The following is a 27,694-nucleotide window of genomic DNA, read 5'->3' on the forward strand; positions in this document are numbered from 1 at the left end:
CTTAGGCAATCAACTTGATTGCAGGTTATAAAAATGTTAGATGCATTAATAAAATTATTATATTATTTACGAAAAAGAGGTAAAAGTTTACGTATAAGTAAATATAAATTTTAATAAAACGGAAAGAATTTGATAATAATTAATTTCAAAAGATAGACTATCGTGTTTTGCAAGACAAACTTTGTGCAAGTGCTACCTTAACCTAAAACTACCGAAAAAATGTTAAAAGCATGATGAAACATGTTTGTTTTAGGTGATTAAAAACTTAATTTCTTTTCCGTCTGTTTATTTATTTTATCTATAATTGTATATGCATGAAAAATATCTATAAAAGTACTTCGTAAAATAAAACAGATAAAAAACAAATTTTATATAGAACGTTGAAAACCTCACTAAGAAATATTATGTATCATCACAAATATATAAATCAACAAAAATTCAAGAAAATTGGCTCAACAGAAGTATAGTAAAAAGTGATTTGGGGATGACCGAAACAAGCAGATAAATAAACTAGCAAAGAATCCTAACTAAATAAAACCGTCTAATAAATTATGAAGCTCCATTTAAATTGTACACTTTTGCTTCTTTTCTACAGTAATGCATCAGTTGATGAGCTCTGTAATGAATTGTTGCCGAAAGATTATAAGATATACAAAGCTCCAGAAAACGAAGGTAAGTTTTAAATTAACCTGCCTTTCAAATTTATTTTAGGAAACATTTATTTACTTCACAGAGCATTTTAATTAATTATATCTTCCCTAGGTAAAGCTATTAATGTCTTCATTGGATTCGAAGTCATAGATATTGGAGAAATTGACGAAGAAAAAATGGTAAGCAAATGACTTTATATCTTCCTGTGTGGTTATGTGCGCATTTGTATTGATGCTTGGGATCTACAAAATATTTTAAATAGTTAATATAATTAAATGCTTTTGCTTGTGTTTGATACAAAGTTGCAGTTATTCCATTAAAAGAAAATCTAACGAGTTTCATTCGTTTTGGTTTAATGAAAGTAATAAATTCCTGAAGACAATTCATCACGAAGTCTGAAGTAGAACGAAGGTAAGGTTTATGGTTCCAATTTCTTTTAGCTGCTCTTAAAACCTGAAACATGACGAACAATCCTGTGGCGCTAGGTATAGTTCTCAAAAGATGTTGTATCTTATTGCAGAGATTTTCAATTAGGTTGAGATCAGAGCTTTGGATCAGCTAGTCAAGTTAATTCGCTTCCATTTCTCTAAGCCACTTGGTTATGGCTTTCGCAAACGGTGACTTGTCATGGCGAAAATAATAACGGCCAATTCGAAATTACTGCGATATAATTATCCAGCACTGCCTCAGAGCTTTGAGCATTTAAAACTCGGGCTCAGAATATAAAAATCGAGTGGACTAAGGCCAAACGAAGAAAACGCCTAACAACTCTAATAATGTCCATCGAAATGCCACAACATGTAACGTGATTCGTCAGTATGTGATTCGTATACATGATGTTTTCCTTTGTTTCTACAGCCCATAGACTATGTGTTTTGCTCCACTGTAATAGGCGATATATGTTCAGTTTGATGATCATTAGCAGCTCGCCCGTGGAAGTCAAGTGGAGATACCTCTTGACTAATGGTATGAGTACTGAATCCCTGACCTCTGTTTCTAAGGAAGCTTTCCGATTTCACTTCATTACTCACCAGAGATATCGGTAGTCTCTATCGCAACTTATTGATGGTTTCTATCTGTCAAGTTCTTTTGACTTATTTCATCGAAGTGGAAGTGAGAATTTTATATTTCTCTAACATTTCTCTTTCAACACAACATCACCCTTTGTTGCTCATAATATCTGGAACTTGGCATGAATCTCACTGATGGAATGGCTAACACGGTAGCACCGATAATCATTATCCTCTCACGCTCAGTTCTAGACATAAGTCCGTAACCACAGCTGTAGCTAATCTACATTTTTACTGAGTGCACACGATCTTTTTATAGACTCAAGCGGGCATTAGTGACATATGGGTGATCCGTTTTTCCTTTCAACATGTGTCAGTTATTAATGGCAATATAGCGTATTGAAAATATTACAAGTATAATGTAATTGCAAGATTTTTCTAGTACAAATTCTTAGATTTTTAAATGACAGTGAATTTAATAACGAGGAAATAAATTATAATGTAATTAATAAATATTTAAATATTTTGTTTTTGAAAAGAAGCAATCTTGCAACATTTCAAAACTGCGTTCAGCACCTACTGCTGTACATCCACTGTTTTTAAAAAAATCATACCTGACGTGAAAAAAGTGAAATCATTTGCATTTTTGTGTTTCATTTTCCCCCCTTTTTATGGACAATATGCATTCAAAACATGAAGTTTGTATGCGAATGGTAGAAACATGTGTTTATATACGATTAATCATTATTTATGGAATGTAGTTAAGATCACGAAATCAGTCTGATCTCCTTCTATATTTGTAATTTTGTAAAACTAGTTATAAATTGCACGTAAATAATTTTTAAAGTCAAAATAGACAGGAAAATGATCGGATAATAGGTCTTCTAGTACTTCAAGTTGCAGCGTATGGGGGATATTTTTCAGAATCACTGTATCTAGTATTGACGAGGCATTACATCTACTTTATGTATTTTTGGGTAGTTAGCAACTTCTAGCACTTGTTTTCTGACACTGTTTGCTTTAAAGTATTAAAGTAAGGAAGTCGTAAATAGCTATTTGAAGCTGAAATAACACTGTTGATTTGAGTTTGCGGACTAAAATTCATAATCAGTGTTGGTGAAGTATTCTATGGCATTCCTGTCGATCACCAAACTTTTCCATAATATTTTTGGCATTCTTGAATTGGCCAAGAAATTCTTTGACTTTAGAAAATTGGATTCTAAAAAAGGATGGTTGATCCTTAGATTTTTTCTCTATTGGTGGAGGCTATGATTTCTTAGAGTTGGGCGGGTCGTCGCTATTGGAGTTGTTAATTGAAAGAAAGTCCTTCTGGTTTAGATTAAATTCTGGGTTAGCTTCTTTGTGGTTATTTTCTTCTGAGTTTTCTGCGTTTTGTTGCAATTTTTGCAAATTTTTAGGGTATTTACTACATCCTTTATAGAATGAGATATGATCTGCTCCACAAAGGGCACAAACTAGAGGCTTTACTCCTTTTTTTAAGGACATTGGAAGCCTTCGTGAGGCCCTGCGAATTTTTGGCAGCGAGGTATATAATGACACAGGTTGCGTATGTGCCCGTACCGTTGGCACTTATGGCACTGTACGGGATCTGGTAGAGATTTGTAAGTAACAATTTTAACACCGAGACCTCTGAGAGTTTTAGCATCCCAGATTTGCTTCCCAACGTCATTTCGTTTTGTTGCAACTAGAAAAAGAGGAAGTTTAGTTACATTGCCATCACTATAACGAGTCATTTGCAACAGGTATTTGCAAATCTGTGAGTTTGTTTTTTGATAAGTTCAATATCTAGATTTCGTGAAAGTTTTTTAACCAGAGCTTTAATAGCTTTCTCTGAATTAACCTTGAAAGTGTGAAAAGGAACAGCTCTGTCCTTGAACATTTGTGCAACAGTGCGAAAATCTAACTTCAAAAAGCCTAATGACTAGGGTGTCACCTGTCACCTTAACTTTTTTAATTCAGAGTTTTTCAATATCGTCTTTGAGCTTGTCCCAATCAGCGGTGAAGTCTTCCAACACAATCGGCGGGAATGTGCGAGGCAGTTTTCTTGGGTTGAATAAAAGGAGTATCATCTGTGCTATCCTGATCCATGTTATCTTCTGAGGCTAATTCCTGGAATTTATTTTTGTGAACTGGGGAAGTAACTTCAGTTTGCGATAGCGTTCTTTTGTAAGCTTTAGTTGGGGTTTTAAAGCCATCTGCATCTGTAGTGGATTTCTTTTTGCGAGATTTTGTGGAAGATCTTTTAGCAGATTGCCATTCTAGTTTTTGACTTGGCGTCGCTATTAGTTGTGATGGTGTATTTACTGCAATTGAAAAGTTTTGACTCTGTGTCGAATTAATTTTAAATTTCTCCTGATCCATTCCAATTTAGATTGCGTGAATTAAGGTTACAGCCTCTTGAATTTGGGGCGTTAATTCTGGGGAGTTTTGAGAAATTACCTCTGTATGCCTATCAATTATAAGCATTCTAAGTTCATCCAATCCGGATAAAACATCGCTTTCGAAGGAGATTTTGGAAGTCGTCGAAGTAACACTAAATTATATGATTGCTCTAGCTGTATCTGAAAATCTTTATCCTCATTCATGCCTGATACTAATACCATGCCATGCTAAGAATAAAAATGATCTTAACATACTGTCTAGATGCAAACCCAAAGCAGCCGAAAAGCCGATCCAAAGAAAAGCAAGTCGTGGTAATCCAGAATGGGATGAGCAGCAAAAAATTCCAACCTGTCTCCTGGAGCTCAGTGGTTGAATGATGGCAATTTAAAATAATCCAACATTGTTAAATTACTGAGTAAGTATCCTTACTTCCGAGAAAATCTTTGTGAGTACTAGCGCCTGCCGAAAAACTGCTCTGCCCCAGCGAACTGTCAACCATGGAGCAAGGAGAAGGGTTTTATTTCTTTATCCGGTGCTGTCGCCAAGCAAGAGTGTCAGTGATGGGCCTGTTTATCACTTCCACCTTTGTGAAACGTTTCCGCCCCTTCGCCAGGACAATGTGAATTCTTAGAGGGCTCGCTGTTTAATAATTACAGCTACACTAAATTACATTTCCACCAAATCCTGTTCGAAGTTGCAAGCACACTTGAGTCAAATAGCAGAGAAGAAAAACCTTCTGCAGTTGGCTAATGTCAGAGTTCAAACATTTCACACTAATGCCCAACTCCTTACGCGAACAGCAATACAACGTTAAGAATTCTTCTCAGAATTCAGGCTAAGATTTTATCCTAATTTTAATCTATGCCGCTTGATGTACAGTTTGCATAAACCTCTGATATAAGAGAGTACTTGAAGAAGCAGGATATAAAGGAAAGAGATTAGCATGAAACTAATATTTAGTAAAACTTAAATTATAAGTATTATAAGAATTATTTAATATTACAATTAGGCAGTAGTATCTTGGTCAATACAGTTTAATAAATTTTAATTTAAGCTATCGAAATGGAAAACATGAAGACTTTTTTTTTTTGTTTGTTTCCCCCGAAGAACATCCATAAAATATTCGCAGTTAAAAATGATAAGCAATTCAAATTTTTTCTTCATCTACATTATAACTTTCGCTCTTAGAAACTTTTTAAAACTGATTAGTTTAGATACCTGTAAAACGTTCTCAATGGCAGCAAGATTGTTTATGAAATATCTACAATTTTGAACTAAAAAAATAATGTAACGTGCTTTTAAAAGACTACACGAATTAAATTTGAAGAAAATGCATTTTTAGGCGATTACAAAAATGATGATAGGAATAATAAAACAGATACGAATGATTTTAAAGTAGAACTCACAAATGACAATATAAATATTGCTGAATGCCCTAAGTATAAAAATAACCAAGAACGCAATGATAGTTTATAAAAACCAAAGCTAGCTTAACATTTTAGGTAATTTATAAAATTATATAAAACGTCAGTAGTAATAGAATAGTCAACAAAGTCGTAGAAACGTTAATAGAATAATAGAATTCTCCCACTTAGTATGCAGATGAAGAAAAGATAATGAATGCCACAATTTTTTTCTTCATGATTTAATAATAAATTCGCAGGGGAGGGAACCTACAACTTTTAAGAAAACGAAGCGTATTTTATCTATTTTTTATTTAATTAAAAATAAGTATTATTACCTATTTGAACGTTATAAATGCTTATGGTAATAACATCTTCTCTTCTAAATTAAAACCATTTTTTCATGCACAGTTTTTTAAAGTTTTTTTCCCCCAAATTTAAAACGTTTATTTCTTTGCTGCGAATTGCGGCCAGTGTCAACATGATAACTTCATCACTCCTAACTTCCTGTATTAGCAGGGAAAGCTTTGTGAACTAGCCCTTGTCTTTTAAGTTCTGGTTCGAGCGCCATCATCACATTTGAAGAGCGCACGCTAGACAAGGCGATCTAAAAGTGGCAGTTGGAATGGGACTAATGGGACACAAGAAGGCGGATATATGTTTTCACTTCTCAGCGTCTTACCTACGTCAAATTACTATCTCGCCACTAACCATTTATATTACTGGCCATGGTCGTTTTCAGCGCACTTTTATCGTTTTAAAATCTCGGATACAGACATCTGCGTCTGCGGAAATGAAGGTTCTCTTCATCACTTCGCTTTCTACTGCCTGCTAAGTGTAGCAAATCGTCTGGGTCTTCCTACCAACAGCATTGATGCATTAAGATCACTAACCGAACGGCAGTTAATAAAATCTTCAGAGCGATAAAATTCATAGCGGCAATAGGGTAAGATATATGTCAGCATCACTATGCAAATCTGGAACATTCACCGAGTTACATTTCTTTATATTAAGCGAGCATTTAATGTAACAAAAAATATGTGTGATGATAACAAGCACTAACTTTTGAAAATTATGGACCTAAAAACTTTCAACTTTAGTTTATTTTAATTTTATTTCAATTTTAGTTTAATTAGTATTATGTTATCCATTATGCTCTAAACTTGTATGTTTAATTAGACAACACGCTGTAAGCTGTTTAACTTCTGTAAGATAAAACTGTTCATTATGTGCTAGAAAAAAATCTATAATGCCTCACTTACGAACTTTGAGTCCATGTGTACCGATGTCAAAATTATCTTTATGGCAATCAACTCTTGAAGGAAGGGCTTCCTGCTAACTTCTAATAACCGCCAGGAGTCTCCGCTCTCTGCCATTTGTCACCTGTTTTTTGTATAGATAATCATGGGCCTACATGTATTCTCTGCAAAGAATACAGGTACACTTCGATGCTTTACGAAATCAACAGATTGGGTTATCCAGTTGCCGTCTGTGCCTAAAGACTTCTCACGCAGACGTATATACAGTGAAAATCGTACACGAAACTGAGGGGACTGAAATACACTTTCGTGTTAGAGGATATTGCAAAGAAAAAGCACATAATCAAGAAAATTAAGTTTATCAGAGTACATTTTGTTTACATAGATATGTACATATGCATGTATTTAATAAAAATCAATAAAACAAAAACATCCACAAGAACTTAATTTAATACAAAATTTTCAAGTTTTTTTAAAACAAAACATTTATTAAGTTTTTGGAAAATAATCTGATATTTTTCTTTGTATTTTCTAGCATCAAATTGTTCCGTCCATTTTGTTATTCATTTCGACATTGGAATGTGCATCTAAATAACTGTGCATACTTATCATGATGTTCCTCATTTTGGATGACGTGGGAACAAGAGTTGCATTATTCATTTCATTTTCGTCGTCGGAATCTGCATCAATGATATTTTTCGAGCTTTGAACAAATTCCAAACTGTGTTTGTCATAATTGGGGCTGTACACACATTATCATCACCTACTGCAACGAATTGTTTCGATGATACAGTAGGGCAGTCCAATAACACAGAAATTATCTCAAACATTTCATTAAGTGCCGGCTCAGCTATCAGGTTCAATGTTCCGTCTTACTTTCTTTGGGAACATGCACAGACCTGACTCGGAACAGGGAGCTTACTAAAGCTATGTTCAATAACTGTGGGAAGTAGACAAGATACACAGGAAGGGTATACAAAACCCTTTATTTTTCACTCTTTACAATAACTTCCGTACTTCGGAATACAAAGACCCACTACTTGTGGTCTAAACGTAAGAGTATAAAAATATAACTAAACTCTAACTTAACTTTGGAATAATAAACGTGGAAGATTGGCCGGATATTAACATGAAGCCGTATGTAGTACAGAGAACTGTTAACACTACAATACGTTTAAAATTATCACGAGGATTAAACCTCTGGCCTGGAAGACAAACAGCAACTGAGTAAAACTTCTAAGGCAAGCGGCCTGCTTCTCTCTCTCGCTTGGCAAAAAGCCACAACTTAAGTACTTGGCGTTCGCCAGACAAATTTTGCATAAATAAGTTAACGCTTTTAATTCTGGCCGGAAGTAGAAAATAAGAAGTGACAGTAAAGATTTAAAATAAAATAAACGTTAGTAAAACTTAAGATCCTTACATACTTCCCGCCAGAGTTAATTAGTTTGAAACTGAGGTGTAAAACGACCTTGTTGAAAACTTTTAGCTCTAGAATCTAACGCGAGACCAATCTTTTACAAACATTTCTTACTAAAACTAGAAATTTAAAAAAAAAAAAAAAAAAAAAAAAAAAAAAATTGTTTTTACAATAGCAGCTCCATGGACACCCAATTTTTCATCTGTACTGCATCTAAACAGGAGCTTTTATTCAAATCTGGTTCCTTCCAGAGATCTGGAAGGAAAACTAGTTTAATGAAATGTTACACAATGAAATGGCAAGTAACATGCATATTTATATTTCTCTTAACATTCTTATTTCATTCATGACTATTTTAATTATCTCTCCCCGTGCTCTCTGACATGTGTTGTAAAAGAACACCAAACACGAATGTGTTTATCTATACGTGTTCAACACTGCCTCTTACAATCAAAACAATAACGTGTTAAAATTCAACATAACCAGACCTCGTAACACACCCTATCTTCAACTCTAAACCCTGAGGTACTATTCTGAAAGTGGCTAACTCTGAAGTGTAGCGTCAGAGAGCCTAACTACATTCATTCAACCTTTAACACATATTCACCATAATTTGGTCTTTTTACAGTCTCACGAATAAGTTTTAAATTTTTTTTGCATTACTTTCACTTTTACCATATCATAGTATTTCTTAACATTTAAAATAACAGTTCACATTGTATATAAGAACATATTAACATGCCGTTAATTTTACGCATTTTAAAACATACATTAGTAGTACATTGTTAACTTCTATTCTTTTCAAAGCAAGTGCCAATTCTTCTGCATTGAAATACTACATTTCAAAAAGTCTTTCAGACTAAAACTTCTTTCTTGCCAGAATGTTTTAAATAAAATTTATACAATAACTTTTACAATATTTAAGTATTTACACATTCGTCTTATACATCAACTTTAGTTTTACGCGCGAGTAATTGAAAAACATAATACCGAAATCGGTAACAACTCATTTCTCGCCTTTTTGGCGATAAAGGTGGACCTCATATGAGGTAAAACTTCTTGAAATGTGCAACTTGCAGTAAGAATGAAAGATTAACTTAAGTTTGCAAAGTAACATAAAATATTACTTATCTTTGTGATATACGGACATTCTTTTCTGAGAATTCTTTTCTGAGAAGGTATTCGCAGATTCTGGTTTGATTTATCCTCCTTCTTGTGCGGGCTCGCCCTTCAGTGCCTTCCTCTAGAAGCTTTCTTTTTCCTCCAGTTCGGTCACCCTTGAATACCTTCTTTTTCGCCTCTGCCTTGTGGTCTTGGCCGTTTGACGGCAGCTGGTCTTGGCGGAACCGGGACACTTCTTTCGCGTTCCTGCTTGGACCTCGTTGCTGGCCGTTCACATTTTCCTTGTAACTTTTCCTCCGCCGCTGGTGGCCCTTCCGCAGTTCGGCGACATTTGCTGCGGAGAGTCCTGTCCGATGAGTTGATCTTCCGTTTGGGAGCCGGGGTATAGTTGCCGTCATTTCTCCTGGCTTTCTTTGGATTCATCGTACTTCTCCCTTCTTCATTCTGGGGGTGTTCGTGAGCTCTCTTTTCTGGACGGTGGAACGGCTTCTTTTTCTTGTTACCTTCAATTTTCCAGCGGGGAAACTTTCTTTTCAATTGCTCCTGCCTCCTAATGGCTTGAGCTTGTGCTTGACGTTGTTCCACCTCTGGAGCTTGTGCCTGCCGTGCCGGATCCTGCAAAAGATCTTTGAAAATTTTCATTTTATTACGATCATAGTAGGGTTTTATTTGATCAATGTTTGCGGAGCACGTTTCACCATTTCTAGCTTTTAACACCACTACAGCGTCAGTTATTTTTTCTATGACATATGGTCCTTCAAATCGTGGAAAAAATTTGGCAGTTTTATCTTCTGGTGCTGAAGAAAGTGAATGCTTAATTTTTAACACTTCATCCCCTACTTTATAAGTTACTCCCCATCGTTTCAAATCATAATAAAGCTTCTGTTTTCTCTGTGCTACTTCAGTATTCTTTTTTGCTTCTTTAATTAATTTTTCTATATCACTCATTTTAAATTCTGGGGCTCTTTGTTGCACATAAAATAATTTATCTAACGGCGTTATAATCTTTCTGCCTAAAAATAACTCAGCAGGAGTTTTGCCCGTTGTATCATGTTTTGCGGTCCTAAGGGCGAAAGCAAATTCATTGACATAGTTATCCCAGCTTTTATGAAAATTTTTAACATAACTACGGATAATTTTCACTATATTTCTATTGACCCGTTCCGCTATATTTGATTGCGGCCGATACGGGACCATTTTTAAATGACGTATTCCCAGTTTTTGGCACATGTCTTCAAATATATTACTTACAAATTGAGGACCATTATCCGATATAACTTTTAGGGGCGCCCCGTATTTTAAATATATTTATTTAAAATAGAATCAGTAACTAATTTCGCGGAGGCTCGTTTTAAGGGAACAATTTCGGTCCACTTACTAAAATGATGAACCATAACAAGAAGATAGCGACTTTTATTTAACTGACTTTTTGGGAAAGGGCCCAATAAATCGATGCCAATTATTTCATTTGGAAATTTGGATTTAATACTATTTAGAAACCCGGCCGGGCGGAAATTAATATAATTAACTGCTTGACATGTTGGGCAGGACTGGACATACGCCCTTGTTAACTTTTGCAGTTCAGGAAAATAGACTGCCTCGCGTACGCGTTGGATAGTTTTTCGAATACCAGCATGAGAAGCTAAAGGGCTGTCATGCAACTCCTGCAGGATATTTAATCTAAGACTAGCTGGGATAACAGGTCGAAATTCGTTGTTGGAATTCGTAGTTTTTGTATAGAATAATAGACCATCTATTAGTTCGTAATGGGCCGCCCTATTTCTTATCGCCACAATATCTTGGTGGCTAAAATTTTCAGGATCCTTTAAATACTCATAAATGCTTCCAAACTCAGGATCCTTACCCAGTTCGGTTATTACAGTTTCTCGGGAATTTATTGTACATGCTGTGAGCATTGCCACCTTTACAGTATTACCTTCTTCATCTATTTTAATTCTGGATAGGGCATCTGCTACGATATTTTCCTTTCCGGGGGTATGCTTGATTACCAGATTATATTCTTGTAGCTTGAGTGCCCATCTTATTAACCTTGGGGATAAGTTTTTCCCTGAGTACAATTTAGTTACCGCCGCATGATCAGAGTACACTGTTATTGGCGCCTTTCCAAAATAGACTCGGAACTTTTGCACTGCTAACAGAACTGCAAGTGCCTCTCTCTCGGTCGCGGATTAGTTTCTTTGTGTTTGATTTAAAGTTCGGCTAAAAAATGCCACGGGCTGCTGATTTTGTGAAAGTACCGCTCCTACCGCATAATCCGAAGCATCCGCTGAAATTTCTAAATTCTCATCCTTTTCAGGAAATTTCAACACAGGGGCTTGCGTTAATACTTGCTTTAATTTTTCGAACGGACTATTGGCTTCGGCCGTCCACGAGAATCTTGCCTTTTTCCTTTTTAATTTTAACAATGGTTCAGCAATAGCTGCAAAATCTTTTATAAAGGACCTATAATATGAACAAAGTCCTAGAAAAGAAGAGAGCTTCTTCGCCGTGTTTGGAGTCGGATACTTTTGTACAGCAATTATTTTTGATTCGTCTGTCTCGATTCCTTTCTGAGATATTTTGTAACCTAAATATTTTAATTCAGGGGCTGCAAATTTGCACTTTTCGACATTAACTTTTAGACCGGCCTCATTTAATAAAGAAAACACCTGTCTTAAATCCTGAACATGTTGGTCGAGATTATCACTAGTAATAATGATATCGTCTAAATAGATAAATGTGGACTTTCCAAGAACAGGCCTTAACACAATGTCCATACATCGCTGAAATGCTGCCGGTGCCCCTGAAAGGCCAAACGGCATACGCAGAAATGCATAAGTGCCAGACTTGTTTATAAAAGCAGTCTTAGGCACGTCCTCAGGCCTAACCCCTATTTGAAAATAACCAGTCGTTAAGTCTAAAGTCGTCATATATTTGGTCGATGTTATGTTCCTTAGAATTTCTTCAATAATAGGTAACGGATATACCGGATATTTAGTTAAGGAGTTTAATTTACGGTAGTCAATCGCGAATCTCCACCTTTTTGGATGTGTCAATGGATAGTCATTATTTTTCTTACATAAAACCACCGGGCTAGCATAACTACTTGAGATGGGCGTTATGATCTTTTTACGTAGCATATCGGTGATATGCCATTCTATAATTTTTTCCTTATTCTTATCATACCGGTATGCTTTGTGGCGAACTGGCATTGAATCTCCGGTGTCAATACTATGGTTAGTAACCTGAGTAAATCCTGGAATATCACTAAATAACGAAGCAAATTCACTTACCACTTGTCGAATTCTTCGTTGCTCTTCATTAGGCAGGTGGTAAAGGTTTAACATCGGCGGTTCAGCCTTTTCTTCTCGAACTGGTTTCATCGTCAGCTTAAGGGACGCTTCATTAAAATCCAGCGTTGCTTGTGCCTCTGAAAGAAAATCTATTCCTAAGATAATATGTGCTTGCAGATTCTTTACTATGAAAAACATAACCTTTACTTGTTCGTCCTTGATACGGATGTATAGTGGTAATTTACCTATGCACTTACATCTTTCTCCTTGCGCAGCTAACACTGTCGTATTATCCGAATTATATATGCGATATTTACGAAAATACTTCCTAAAAAAATCTTCTGCCACACAGGCACACTGCTCGCCTGTATCCAGAAGTGCGGTGGCTGGGATATTATTCACCAACACTTCAATCTTCGGAAGAGTCAAATTTTTCACCATTACTGTATTTAACTTGTAGGAAGAGGGGTTTTCTTGGCCTTCGGATTTCCGCACCCTCCCGTCAGCAGAAATCCGTTTTAGTTTAAATCCTTTTTTGTTTCCATGCTTTCCTTCTTTTTCCACTGGCCTTGAGACTTTTTTCCTGGGTTGCTATTGAACTGTCGACGTTGGCCGGCTGTTTTTGAATGCTCGGGTTTCCTTGCCCACTGATTCGCTTTGCTTCCGTAGCCGTGTTCTTGAATTTGCTGTGGTCTTGGCGCACCAAATTGGCTTCGTTGCTCGTACTGACGTCTTCTTTCAATGTCCGCCGTTCTTCTACTTTCAAACTGGATTGCTAGCTCAAATAACTTTTATAGTGTAGTCGGATTCCTTAATTCAATAAAGTCCGGCACTTGGGGAAGTAACCTCGGCAAAATCACTTGAATTATCTCAGGATCCGGACGGTTTCCATACAAGAGTTTGAAGACTTGAATTTTTCTTAAAATAAAGCTTGAGAAATTTTCGATTCTTTGCTGATATATACTGAAAAGTTCCGTTTCTAATTTCGCACGATCCCTTACGACAGGGAAGGCTTTTACTAGGGCAGTCTTGAAATTCTCGTAAGTATAGGTGGGACTTCCTGCTTGACCCAAGAGACTTCTGCCTATACATTTGAACCAGTTAAGCGCTTGGCCCCTCAAAGCGCTGGTAGCTAAGGTAACTTTTTGAAACTCGTGCACGGGGTAGAGCGTGAAGTCGTCATCCAATTTTTCCAAAAAACTGGTTACCGGTGAGTTTCCATTAAATGTTGCTTCTGGTTTCATCGAAGCGCGCATGGTCTGGACGATGTAACCAAATCCTTCCAGGGTGGCAGCTGGCATTTCTGGATTCTGAGCCGCTTCTGCAGGCAGCACAGGTTCTTCTTGAAACTCGGCCATGGTTATTCTTCTTCGTTAGGCGCCACTATCAGGTTCAATGTTCCGTCTTACTTTCTTTGGGAACATGCACAGACCTGACTCGGAACAGGGAGCTTACTAAAGCTATGTTCAATAACTGTGGGAAGTAGACAAGATACACAGGAACGGTATACAAAACCCTTTATTTTTCACTCTTTACAATAATTTCCGTACTTCGGAATACAGAGACCAACTACTTGTGGTCTGAACGTAAGAATATAAAAATATAACTAAACTCTAACTTAACTTTGGAATAATAAACGTGGAAGATTGGCCGGATATTAACATGAAGCCGTATGTAGTACAGAGAACTGTTAACACTACAATACGTTTAAAATTATCACGAGGATTAAACCTCTGGCCTGGAAAGCAAACAGCAACTGAGTAAAACTTCTAAGGCAAGCGGCCTGCTTCGACTAACTCCTTCCTCTCTCTCGCTTGGCAAAAAGCCACAACTTAAGTACTTGGCGTTCGCCAGACAAATTTTGCATAAATAAGTTAACGCTCTTAATTCTGGCCGGAAGTATAAAATAAGAAGTGATAGTAAAGATTTAAAATAACGTTAGTAAAACTTAAGATCCTTACACAGTTTCATTATCCTCGTCCATTTCTTTTGCAGCGAACCAAACTCACTGATTTTTGCACACACTGGGATGTACTCGTTACCGAACTCCAAAGCCAACTGATGAGAGAAAAGATGCTTTTGTGTAGCGTTTGTAGGGAAGAAGGGTGAAAGTAGCTTAGATAAACAAAATTGGCTCCTGTCACAGGCTGTTCCGAGGGTATTTCAAAGCCAAGTTAGCCTTCTTTCTATGGAAACATGTGAAACCACTTCTCTTTCATTTCACACCCCTCTTTAATCTCGTCTGCGTGGCTGGTGTTTTCCGCATTTTGTTCATTCCCAGAAGGGAAATCGTTTCGTGTTAAGTGATTTTCGTTTTATGTTAAAAGAAAAAAAAATGCATGAAAATATATAGTAGTTGGTGGGGACCCTTGAATTATTTCGTGTTAACCGATATTTCGTCTTAAGCGTTTTCGCGTTAAAAGTATTTCACTGTATGCGGGTTTAAGGGCATAAAATTTAGTTCAAATTCTGTCGACAGATGGCGTTATACCATTAATATTGCAAACGTTTTCAAATTTAAGTCCTCAGAAGATTATGTAGAATTTACAGCTCATCATGAACAAATTCATTATTAGTAGTTCTACAACATTCGCAGAAACGCAAACAAATAGATGCTATATAGCCTTCATTTTTCTTGCTCATATGGTGTAATCGTAACAGCAACATCTGTCAGTGAAAATTTTAACTAAAATAACTGCCTCGGGATAAATATTTTATGCCAAGACAAACGCTTGTATGATAAATATTTCCCTACAAACAATATTTTAGATACGCCGTTATGCGACTGTGTACTTTTGTTATCTTTTTTAAAGTCTCCAGTTTAAGGGGCATTCTGCATTCACTCAGATATAAAAGAAAAAAGGAAAGCTTAGTATCATAAGAAAGCAACGTGTGTGATTTGCAAGCATTTTATGCAAAACAATAAAGAAGAACCGGGAATATCCATGAATGCCTGTCATAAAAGTGGAAGTTTCATCAGTAAAGCATCAGAATCATCATGCGTCTACTTTTCCATGCATCTTCCACGTCACTACTTAAAAAAATATTTTCTAGCCATCCTTTCGACAATGCCATCGTCAAAATTTTCCATTACACACTAATATAATGCAATCTACACAAGACTATTTTTCAATAATTTAATATCGCATGAAGATAATCGTCTTTAAATCACTGCATGTTCTTTTTTAATGTAAAATATAAATTTTATAAAGCTTTAAATGTGGTAAATGTAATTTTCGAAATCTTTGTATCAATTTTATGGCTTCAACTAGATTAAAAAAAATATTTTATTTCAGGATTTTCTCCTACATGTCTATATCAACAGAATCTGGAACGATACTCGATTGAAGCTAGACTCCTACAAAGGAGCTGCCAGAGCTACTATCGTATATGACCGCTGCCGGAAGTACATATGGACCCCAGATATATTCTTCGAGACTGCCAAACGTGTCGAAACTTTCGAAAATACATCGCCAAATACTTTGATTAAAATTTTAACAGATGAAGCTCTTTTTATGTCTACCAGGTGACTTTGCGCCGTATAATCTTTAAATGAACAAAAAATAAACAGAAATCTAACAAAGAGAAATGTAATTCTAAAATTTAAAAAATCTAATAATGTACCAGGTTCATAAAAGTCCTCGTGCTGCCTTTATTTTAGAGGCCATTCACCATAGATACATATTTCTACTTATAAAACTACTTCGTATAAGGAAAATATTCATATTATGGCATTTTAAAAATGTCTTAAAAATTGAGAAATCTAATATTTTATATTGTCCCCGGCCCCTAAAGTTTAGTATCAGTTACGTGCCTTTCAAATTCTAAAACAGAAAATGTTCGACTCTCGTACGACAAAAACTAACTGTGATATTTCATTTTAAAGCTCCACATTTTCCAGGGGTTGTACACAAATTAAAGAACAAAATGTTTTCTCTTGTACGTATTAAATATGAAATATTGGTTTAGAAAACAGTTTCCGGTATTGATATATAAGATGATAACATTGTTATGCAGTCTGTTATAAAAATATTAACCAATATCACATTTTAAAGGGATCTTAATAACAGAATCTTATAAAATTCTTCCTTTAGAGAACAGTAGCAGGTTTCAGTATTGGCACATAACCAAATCGTAGCATTATTTGCATAAATTAAAACTAAAAAAAATGTCAAATTTAATGAGTTATTGGTGTTTAGACTATTATTGCAAAGTAATGAAACCTCATAAGAATTTAATAAAGCATTTTTAACATTTAATAACTTACAAATTACTTGAGACAAAATGCTTTTGGCGTACAACATGTAGCAATATTACAAATGAAAGAATATTAGACACATAGGAATTACAAAGGAGTATCATCGAATCATATAAAAAGCGCCAAAAGAAGTCAATCTCGAATTATTCTAATTTATTCTTTACCTACCCCTCGAAGCAATTTAAAAATGATGACAAAAGTCTGAAGATTTGAAATCTAAATATCTCAAGCAATTTTTGTCATCAAATGTTTCGTTTCATTTCTTATGATAAATATAAATTGTTACTAAGTATAACTACAGAGACCGGAAGAACGCTTTTTCTAATTTTTATAAAATTGATTTTTTCTTAACTTTAAGAAGCAAAAATATGAATACTTGCGTCATTTAAAACATTTTTTGTAATTGAATATACGTGTCTATGACCAACGGTTGCAATAAAGGAGGCATAAGGAATTTTGGGAACATGGTGTATATCAGACAAGCAGAATGATTCGTGATAATTTCTTTTAAATCATGTATTATCAAATCTGAATAATGCAGTTCTTAACGCAATATGCTGTTTATTGTCAGAAATGCAAATATGTTTAATATCAACGCATTCGAAAAATGATATATCTGTACATAACTTAATAACATATTTCGAACATAGTACATGCTTTCTTATCAAACTATATTACTCTATTTCCCAAACTGTAGCTTCCAAAAGTTTGTATTCTTGCTATACAGACTCTAATTTTTAACTAACTTAAATTTTCTAACTTTAAAATTAAGTAAAAAATTTAAATAGCTCAAAACCTTGCATCCTACGTAATATCGTAGGTTACAGTTTAAATGATCAACTAACAAAAAAAAACATTATAAAGAATACGAAAGCAACCAGAACTGGAAAAAAGAAAAGAAAAGGAAAAAAAGTATAACACATTTGCTCGTTGTTTGAATTATAGGGCAACTTTCACAAACAGGTAAATTGTATGAATTATGGGCCATAACTGTATGAATTAAAGAGCAAACATTATATAAATTATGAGGCATTTTCACATATAGCTACGGAATAACATTCTTAAATATTAGTACCCATAAATCATGTAAGAAGCTTCCAATAATGTAATAAAAATTATGTTATTTGACTTACCTCAAATCGCAGGTGATAGAATTCGCAAACACGCTAAAGATAAATTTTACGTTTCCGTACAAAATGAATAAATAAAAAAAAAAAAAACATGCCGAAAGATACTGTTTCTTCGTCTGTAAATTTCATGCATATATATTTCTTCCAAATCGTTCATGGAATTAGATTTAACATCACACTTCATTATAAAATAAGTTTTCATTAGAAGTATTAACAATATGCTGTTGTTATTTCCAAATGTCCGGACACTTACAACTTGCAATGCATTCGTCGGAAATAGCCAAACCCCATCGGTTAGTTGTCTTTTCACCCAACACGTTTCCCAAGATGTAACACAAGGAGAATTCATTTTCTACCCGGAAGAACGGCCAATACCTTTGCAAATTTTGATATAAGGATGGATACGAAGGTCTTTTTCTCCTCTTCACCTAACTCCAAAACGTTTTGAGAAGACTTTGGGATCACCAGTATTTTAAATATCCTACAAGCATCCAAGCTATCTCCGGGATTCGAGCCCCAGTCCAACAATATGACAGCAGCGCTAACCATTATACTAGTCAAGGTAGTATATTAAGGGAACTCGTACACCTTAAAACCCATAAGATCTTTGAATATGTGACTGTTGCAAGAATTGAGATAAATTATTTATTTTAAAAGCAATTACTTCCAACTTTTTACAGCTGACTACATAATATAGTTGCTTTCTGAAATAGTGATCAGAAAGTTTGTTTTGCCACAAATCTTTTTATAATTTAATACGCTTTGTGACAAAATATTCCGTCACGTTTCCACTTTGTTTAAAACATTCACACACAGTTCCACACAGTTTAAAACATTCTTTTGCATAATTTAATTCCATATTTAATATATAACTTTTGTAACATTTGGAAACTACTGTGAACCAAAAATTCTAAGAATTTCATGTTAAATTTTTATTTTATTCGGAGTCGAGTTTATAAAATGTATTTTATTAAAAAAATCTGTAATGTTTTCGTTCATAAAATTTTTTAATATTAAAACATTCATCAGATTTTTGATTCAGTTAAAAAATAGGGCTCATATAAAGAATTCCATCTAATTTCAAGTTTGTACCATTAGCCATTTTTAAAATATCGTGCGCGCAAGGTGGAAACGTGACGGAATATTTTGTCACAAAGCGGATTAAATTAAAAAAATATTTGTGGCAACACAAACTTTCTGGTTACTAGTTTCCAAAGCAGCTATATTATGTAGTCAGCTGTAAAAAGTTGGAAGTAATTAATTTTAAAATAAATAAAATATCCCAATCCTTGCAACAGTCTCATATTCGAAGGGTGTTAAGGGGTTTAAGGTTTTAAGGGGAGCCCCCTTAAAAATATACTTCAGCCCTAAAGATCAACAATGGCCTAGAAAGACAAATAAAAATCACTCTAAATTAATACTAATTAAATAATAATTTAATACTGATTTAAATTAGGTTTTTTCCCCCTAATTTATTCAGTTCAGTAGATAGTAGTTTACCTAATAAGACTCCCAGTATCAGAAATGGATTTTACGTACTGTGCATTATAAAAGTCTTCCGCGAGAGCAACACTTTTCTCAACCTAATGGCTCTTGTAGATTTTTACTGTAATTCCTCCTATCTAATCCTAAATCCATAAGTTTTATCGGTACAAAAGAGCTTTATGTGTCTTATTAAGCAAAACAGGAAGGCTTCTCCATCTGCCGGAAATTTAAAAGAATTTTGTCATATGTTTTAAAAGCAAACAGAGCAATGATGACTAAAAATTCAGTGAAGGCCAAACTGAAGAACCACTGAAAAATGTCTTCCTATAGCTGAATAAAGGTTATTTATTAGTTCATAAAATTCATGATTAATACCTGTAATTCTTATTTATGCATTTGTCATCATTATCTTTTCCTATTTATATTGATCTAACTTACATCATATATCACTGAAATATCAGTCATGTTGTGAATTACAAGTCATGAAAATCACAAAATTTAGGAATAAACTTTTATGGGATATTATGCTATAGATCTAGTTTAATTTCAAGATCGTGAAACGACGTTCTTTTAAAGGGGGTATCATAAAAAAATTTACTGATTTAGTGTATATAATGTAATCTAAATTACTAAAACTATTTTTTTAATTAATTCTCTTTGTCGTATTTCCAAAAGCTTTGGGTTTCATTAACAATTTTGTTTACTTTTTTAGGTATTCCTTCACAGCGGCCTGTAATATGAATTTAAAAAATTATCCATTTGATACTCAAATGTGTTCTTTTCTTGTTGCTTTAAGTAAGTAGAAAAAGAAGTTTTCCTTAGTTTTTTTACATTAGCTTCTTGTTTCTAAACATTTAGGGCGGAAAATTTTATTAATCAGATGGAGTCGGCATCCCTGCAAGAATGCACATGCTAATGTGCAGCATGCTAACATCCGTATAAAGCTAGGAAACAAACAGTCAGTTTGTCATGGACTGTTGGCCTGTACAGTGCGTATTACGGCGGTGGACATTTTCAATCAAACAGGCTGCGTCACTTAGCCGTCCAATTGCGGCGGAGTTGCGGCAATTGCCGGCAAATACGGCAGAAAAAATCGTCAGATTAGCAGGCGAGACAGATGTTGGATATAATTTGTTTTCAACAGAATGGACGCAACGGCAAGCACGAGTATGTTTGTATACCAAATAGACATTCTCAAATTGTCTGATTCTCGCTTTGGCGATCTGGCTGTGTATAATTCGGACATGATGTATAATTCGGACGATACAGACATCCTACCGTCACAACTGATAGTAACGGACTACTTCCTTCAGGGTTACATAAAGGAGAAAGACTTGATGCATAGTTTGCTGACGAATGACGAATTGAAGACAGCCACCAAACATGCTATTCTATAGAACAAGCTGAGACGCAGTCCGAGCAGAAGAACATTTAAATGACATTATTTTCATAGTTGAAATCATCAGCGATATAGATGCTGATGTCTATACCTTGGTCATTGTACACCGTGCTCACAAAAGTCTTTTACACGGGTTTTAGTTTTGCAACCATTCGACGTAAACATATCCTACTTCCAAATACAAAAATATTTTATATGATGCAAATATTCATGTTTAGGCATTTTTAAATTTAACCCAAAAACGTTTTATAAAAACTACGAAATCTAATATTTTGTAAGGTTTCCCGGCACTACACTCATAGTTAAGAAACTATATAGTTTTTTCTTTGCATTGACGGAATGAGGTTCGTACATTTTTTTTTCTTTTCGTACGCAAAGACACAGAGAAATAAACAACACATAAAGTAAAAAGAAATGTTTGTCATGGTATAAATAAATGTATTTTATGTAGCTTGAAGTTCATTTTGTGCATTAAAATATGTTCCAGACAATATATACATGAATTACATACAGTTATATCCGCATATAATGATGTGCATACATACGGATGTAAAATATAATGCGATCAAACTAAAGACCGTTTAGTTTGATCGAATTTGGTGCAACGTAAGCTTGGAAAAAAATGCTAATTCTGAATAAAAGCTCATAGTCTAATCCTTAATTACAAACTAGATTTAAATATCTGTAACATATACTATTATTATAAAATGATTTTATTTCATCTTGACCTCTTCAGAAGTACTTTTATACTTTGAGAATTAGCTTTCTTGAAAAGCTATAATTCTTTAAACTATCTGAGGAAAAATATCTTTTAGCGAACATGAATTTATTCGATATTCTGGTATAGATATGACAACCGCACTTTTCGCCACTGTTATCATTTTTATTTTGAAAATATTTAAGTTGTTTTCGAGCAGTCGCTTTATAATTTCCCAAAAGACAGTAGATTTAATATAGTCAAAATTTAATTCTAGAAAATAGGTTGATGTTTTCCTCTTTAGATTGTGAAAAATATAACACTAAAATCAATATTATAGCCGGCAACACATAAATTCGAATGATGTTATTCCAGGTATAGAACATATTGCATTAGAAGCTTTTATTAACTAAATAATTAATAAATTTGTTAATTCAAATCATTTTTATTAAAGTAATTCTGTAGATGTTAAGAAAAAAAAAGCAAGTGACCACAGGCGTTAATAGCACATTAGCAACAACTTGACATTTCCTTCTGGTCAACTTATAGATCACCTATTTGGGGCAACAAATAAACTTAGATATTATTTTAAATTAAAGTTAAACCACTGACTGCAAAGGCCGTTAGTGAAATTAAAGCTGAGTATTGTGGAGATGAATCAGTATGTCGTGGGTGAGCGGCGGTATAGTAAATTAAGATAGATTTAAATAGATTTAAGAAAGAAAATTAAACCCTAGGTCACTGGTGTCCATCAAGGCTGCTGGTCACTGGTGACCTACAAACTGAGGGTCACTTGGGGTTTATCCAAAGGTCAAAACTGTGAGGTGATGCAGTAAGTAAAAAATTAGGAAAAACATACACATAAAACCAAAATTAAATCGAAGCGCTTCAGTACTTCTCAAAGCTGTTGTCACCAGCGACTTACAGGTTGATAATCACTGAAGTTGAATTGGATAGATTCTGAGATAGGATGCATATGACTAAAATCAAAAAAAATTTCTTAATTTAACCTAAGGCCATTAATGCCTATCAAGATTGTTCATCATCAGTGACCTACAAGGTGAGCGCCACTTGAAGCTAACCCATAGGTCACCAGTATGAAGCAGTGCAATAAACTTTAATAGATTTCAAAATTAAAATTAAATATAAGGATAGTATTGTCCTTCAAGGCTGTTGAACAGATGCCCTTCAGTCCTACTAATCATTAAGGACCAACAGGTGCAGGATTCAACCAGTGAAACAATGAAGCAATGCAGTGTATTTAAATATAAATAAAAAATAAATCAAAACACACCCATAGCTTACAAAATTGTTGGTAGCTGGTGACTTACAAGTTGAGGTTCAGTTGGAATGTTAACATGGCAGTATAATGTAGTCGCGACTGTGCGGCACTGCGTATTTCACTGCTGTATGGCAATGCAATAAGTTTATACGGATGCTTAAATTAAGATTAAATTGAAGGACATCGATGCCTATCAAAATTTGTCAGTCACCAGAATCCATCAGTGCTCACCAGGACCACTGGTGATCTGCATTTTAAAGGTCACTTAGAGTCAACTTTGACCGTCAAATCTGTTGATCACCAGTGCTCATAAAGATTGTCAAGATTATTAGCGACCTACAGATTGAGCGTCGATCAAAAGGATACCGATGTGGAATAATAAAGTTAACTTAGAAAGAGCTTTAAATTAAAATATAATGATACTCTCGATCACTGTTGGTCACCAGAGACCTGCAGTAATCTACAAGAGGATGACAGACGCAGCTTCAAACCAGAAACCGAAAGATCATCAGTATAGAATGAAACAATATATTTAGACAAAATTTTAAATTAAGATGAAGAGGAAGTACACCAAAGCTCATCAAGACTGTTGGTCAGCAGCGGCCTGTGGTTGACGGTGTCTTCATAGATCCTCAGTTGGAGGCAACGAAATCGGTTTGGATAAATTTTAAAAATGAAATTAAACCTAAGGATATTGGTGCCCATTTAAAGATGTTGGTCACTGGTGATCTATAAATTTGTCACTTGTGACCTACGTATTTGTTACCTATAACTGTGTGAAGTTACTGCCTGGCAACCCTTAGATTACTGGTAGGAGGCAATGTAGTAAATTTATAAATCATTAAAATTAAATGAAATCAAAGGACATCGTTGCCCATAACCAAAAGGCACGAATGACCATCAGAGCCATTTGTCTCAAGTTTCTATCAGTTTTCAGTTTTCAGAAACCAGTTCACGATAGTATTGTTGTTGCAGAGATGATATTTACTAAAGCAATGGATGATAAGTACTTAATAGTGTAACGTAACGTAGCGTAATGTTCAAAACATTTTTGAAAGACCTAGTTAAAAACGGTTTAAACACCAATTATGTTCATCTTTTGTAATGATTTTACCACAATTATGAAAAGATTACAGAATATCTGTGTAATTAGTATGTCTTTTAATCTTTTTATAAATTCTTCTTTCAATGTAGCTTGCCTCATTGTTCTGATTCAAAAATTCACTAGGAAAAATTGTGACGTAACATTTGTTACAATCAAATTAATATGCATCTTAATATGACATTTCTACTGTAATATTTTTAGATTTTTAAGTAATCTGTGAAATTGTATAATAAATCCATGTTTGTCATTCTGCATAAAATTAAATCAGTTTTAAAATTAATTAAATATTTTCTTCTGCAGTTTCTAATTTAGTAAAATTCCTGCAATAAGTTGTTTCCCCTGGCTTTTGAATCCATTATTAACGATTTTGTACAAATATCCTCACCGGAGTCTTCCCAAAATATTTGGATCGTAGCATTTACATTACATTGCATAAATGTATAATCCCTTCCGTGTTGGCAAACGGTGCCAGTGCGCAAAATATAAGGTCTTGAATTTATCTTCCACGCGGCCTCACTCTTGACAAGTTCTCGAAATGCTACTATTGCTAAAACGTAAAATATTTATATCTTTTGAATTAAATTTATCAGATATTGCTTAACAAACTGGGTAATTTAAAAATAATAAACATATTTCTTAGTAATTTAGATCTTATCTTATTTTTAACAATACATCTAATTGTTGTAAATTAAATAAATCCAGCGTTAGTTTAATTAGTAAAAAGTACTTCTAACAACAAAATGACGAGTTTGGTACAGAATTATTTTCTTAATTCTTAGATTAAATGCATTTTGCATTATGTTTCTAGCTTTCTGTTGCAATTTTTTTAAGCATTCAGTTAATTAATTCTTCCCACTGATTAGCACATTTTTATCTATATAACCAATAGGTATTATTGATTTTTGAAATGTATTTATTTCTTTTTTAATATTTAATTTAATCCATCGATCACTGTTAAACAATAAACTTATTATAACGCAGCATATTCGAAATAATCTGTAAAAATGCCTGCAATGAACATTCTAACGTATACACAAAAATTACAAATAAATGAGTAATTTTTTTAAATTAGTTTATTCCTTGCATTTACAAAAATGTTATAGGTGTTTGTACATCTTTATATACGCCTCTATACCAAATTCACAAATACACTATTAATAAATACAAAGTTATGCTCATCTGAAATAGAGACCAACATTTTGAATAACTCTGCATTATCAACACGATTTTTATTAATTGTGCATTAACTTTCCAGTGTATTCGTCTGATTCAATTGCTGTGCTCAGATGGGTGGAAGACAGTATTAGCCCTTATCGGCACCAAATGACTTCAATACAGATGATGAGAAAAGTTCAAGCTTTACAGTTTTACCTTAAAATTCCAACAACTTCATCTGTTACGGAAGCATTTGCTGAAGGTAGGTGTCATTTTGCGTTCTAAATTCTTAAAACGATTCTGCGTTCGTTCTCCATATACCAAATTTTTATTCTGTAGGTTCACTGAAACTCCTCTGATCACTTTAATTCACGAGATAACATAGCATCCAACCACAAGTAACACTATGCGAAAGTTGCTGACAATCTGCAGTATCACTTGCAACTGCAAAATAAGAAAGATAAAAAAGTACACACGTCTGAGAGTGCTTTTATTATTTGATTTTAGGGCATCTGTTATTTTTCGAAGTTGGTTTTTTTTTTTCGGAGTGGGATAATTTAGATAGAAGTCTTTTATTTTATACCTTTCTTTACTCTTCCCTTTAAAAAAATCATAATAAAATGTAAAATTATTATTTTACAAGGACTAAATTCGGACCCTAATTTGGAACCATACTGGTTCAAACTATGCAAGTGTGTTTGCACCTTATTGAGTGGAAAGTTAGAATTGCACAAGGTGACAAAATTACTAATATGATAAAAATTTCTGAGATAATTTTGTTTCCTTTGTGTTCAAACAGATTTTTTTTATTCTAAAATCAAAGAATAAAAATAAAACTAAGCAACAACTTGGTGTTTGGCATAGATTTTATTCTGAGAGCAAACAAGTACAGATACCTCGTTATCAGAAGCAAAGAAATCTGCAATGAAGTTTTGGCATAGATTTTAATCTATTTCGAGGGTAAAGAAGTACAGATCCCTTGTTATCAGGAGCAAAGAAATCTGCAATGAAGTTTTGGCATAGATTTTAATCTATTTCGAGGGTAAAGAAGTACAGATCCCTCGTTATCAGGAGCAAAGAAATCTGCAATGAAGAACTCACTGACTGACTGATCTGGTATTGCCGGAATACCACACAATGTGCAGTTTCTCCGGCTCACTCAAAATAATGCCCATGGGCTCATCGTGTGGGTCTGTCCGAGCGTAGTACTCCAAAGGAGAGTCGAAGGGAAGTAAAGAGAGAGCCAAGCACCACAGGCGAAGATCAAAAGTTCTAAAATTCTCTGTTCATGCGCAGAGAAACAGTCCTGCTGGCGACAAGAATATAGTTACAATATAGAGGTAAGATATATGGTATTGTAAAATATAAAGAATGAATGGAATGAAGGACTTACACTCTGTATTATGACCGAGCTAGGTGCAACGTTGCCGGCCCCTGAAATAAAGCCCGAAGGCACGTGACGTAATGAGGACTGGACCATGGACCTTGCACTGTACGTGGGGAGAATCTCAGAAGAGGAATCGGAGAAAAATGAAAAATGAGGGTGACCTTAAAGGACGAAAAGCCAAAAAGTGAATCAGACAGATGACTCAGTGCCTGACGAGAGTTGAGAAGAATAACCACAGGTTATGCAATGATCAAGTAGAATACAATACAAAAATACGAAAAATAATGAACCCCAAAGCAGTAAAGGGAATGAGAAGGTAGCGCCATCTGTCGACAAGAATAGTAACAAAAACTGTAAAACTAACTAAATAGGATTCAAAAGCGTTAGGAAGGACTGGAATTATTTAAGAAATAATCTTTCCATCTCTGGTTTAGTAATGCAGAAGACACTTCCGCTATTTTTAGTGGTAATAAAGAAAATTCATACTAGATTTTATGTGCTATTAATTCGATTCATCCAGCTTTCCAATTCAGTTTTGAAATTGAATCTGACAATACCCTTCCCTTCCTTAATATTCTTCGCAATGAATCTGATTTGAGCATTACTGTTTAATCCTTTTATCTTTGTTTGCCTCCTCATGCTAAGTCGTGTCACTCGACTAAGCAAAAAATGGCTTTTTTTTTTTTTTTTTTTTTTTTTTGTCTAGTATGTCTTTCGCGCTTTCGAACTTTGTTCCTCAGAACCTCTTCTTGCTAATGAACTCATTTCAATTATTTGAAATCATTTCCCATCAACGGAGGATTTCCTCCCGTCGTCATTGATAAATCCTTTAAAAAAATTTCATCTTGCTCTCAAAGAAGACATTCTGCTGTTAAAAATAACATTAATAACCGTGTTTTGCTTGCATTTCTTTTTGTTTCTGTCAGTCACAAAATTGCACGGATTCTCCAAAAGTTCAATTTTCAAGTCCTTTTCTCGCCTATCTATAAAATTCATGTTTAGGTTCTTAAAAATTCTATTCCTGGCTTTAATTCGTGGGGAATTTATAGCATATCGTCTCACAGTGTGGTTTGAAATACATCAGTCAAACTAAAAGAGCGTTGAAACTTCTTATCTAGGAACATGAATCACATGTCATGAAATTAACAAGTACTTGATAGTGTTTCAAAATATTCTAAGATCTATAAATCGACATCAATCACTTTTTAAATGTAACTTTTAATATGTACAATATTTAC

The 27,694-nt window shown here is 34.4% G+C and overlaps 1 protein-coding gene across 1 annotated transcript in view; it reads left to right on the forward strand.

The window, feature by feature from the left end:
* The first annotated feature begins 551 nt into the window (after positions 1-551).
* The window catches only part of LOC146996779 (gamma-aminobutyric acid receptor subunit rho-2-like), a 59,844-nt gene continuing 32,701 nt past the window's right edge, over positions 552-27,694 (forward strand). Inside the window, exons 1-5 of the mRNA XM_085819664.1 lie at positions 552-672; positions 763-830; positions 15,855-16,084; positions 20,144-20,226; positions 25,170-25,331. Coding sequence (XP_085675790.1) covers positions 552-672; positions 763-830; positions 15,855-16,084; positions 20,144-20,226; positions 25,170-25,331 — 664 coding nt within the window. The remainder of the gene's footprint in view (positions 673-762; positions 831-15,854; positions 16,085-20,143; positions 20,227-25,169; positions 25,332-27,694) is intronic.

Source organism: Stegodyphus dumicola, chromosome 6 (genome assembly GCF_044657685.1).
Source record: "Stegodyphus dumicola isolate Sdum_Otavi_A_Nest chromosome 6, ASM4465768v1".
Classification (NCBI taxonomy): Eukaryota; Metazoa; Arthropoda; class Arachnida; order Araneae; family Eresidae; genus Stegodyphus; species Stegodyphus dumicola.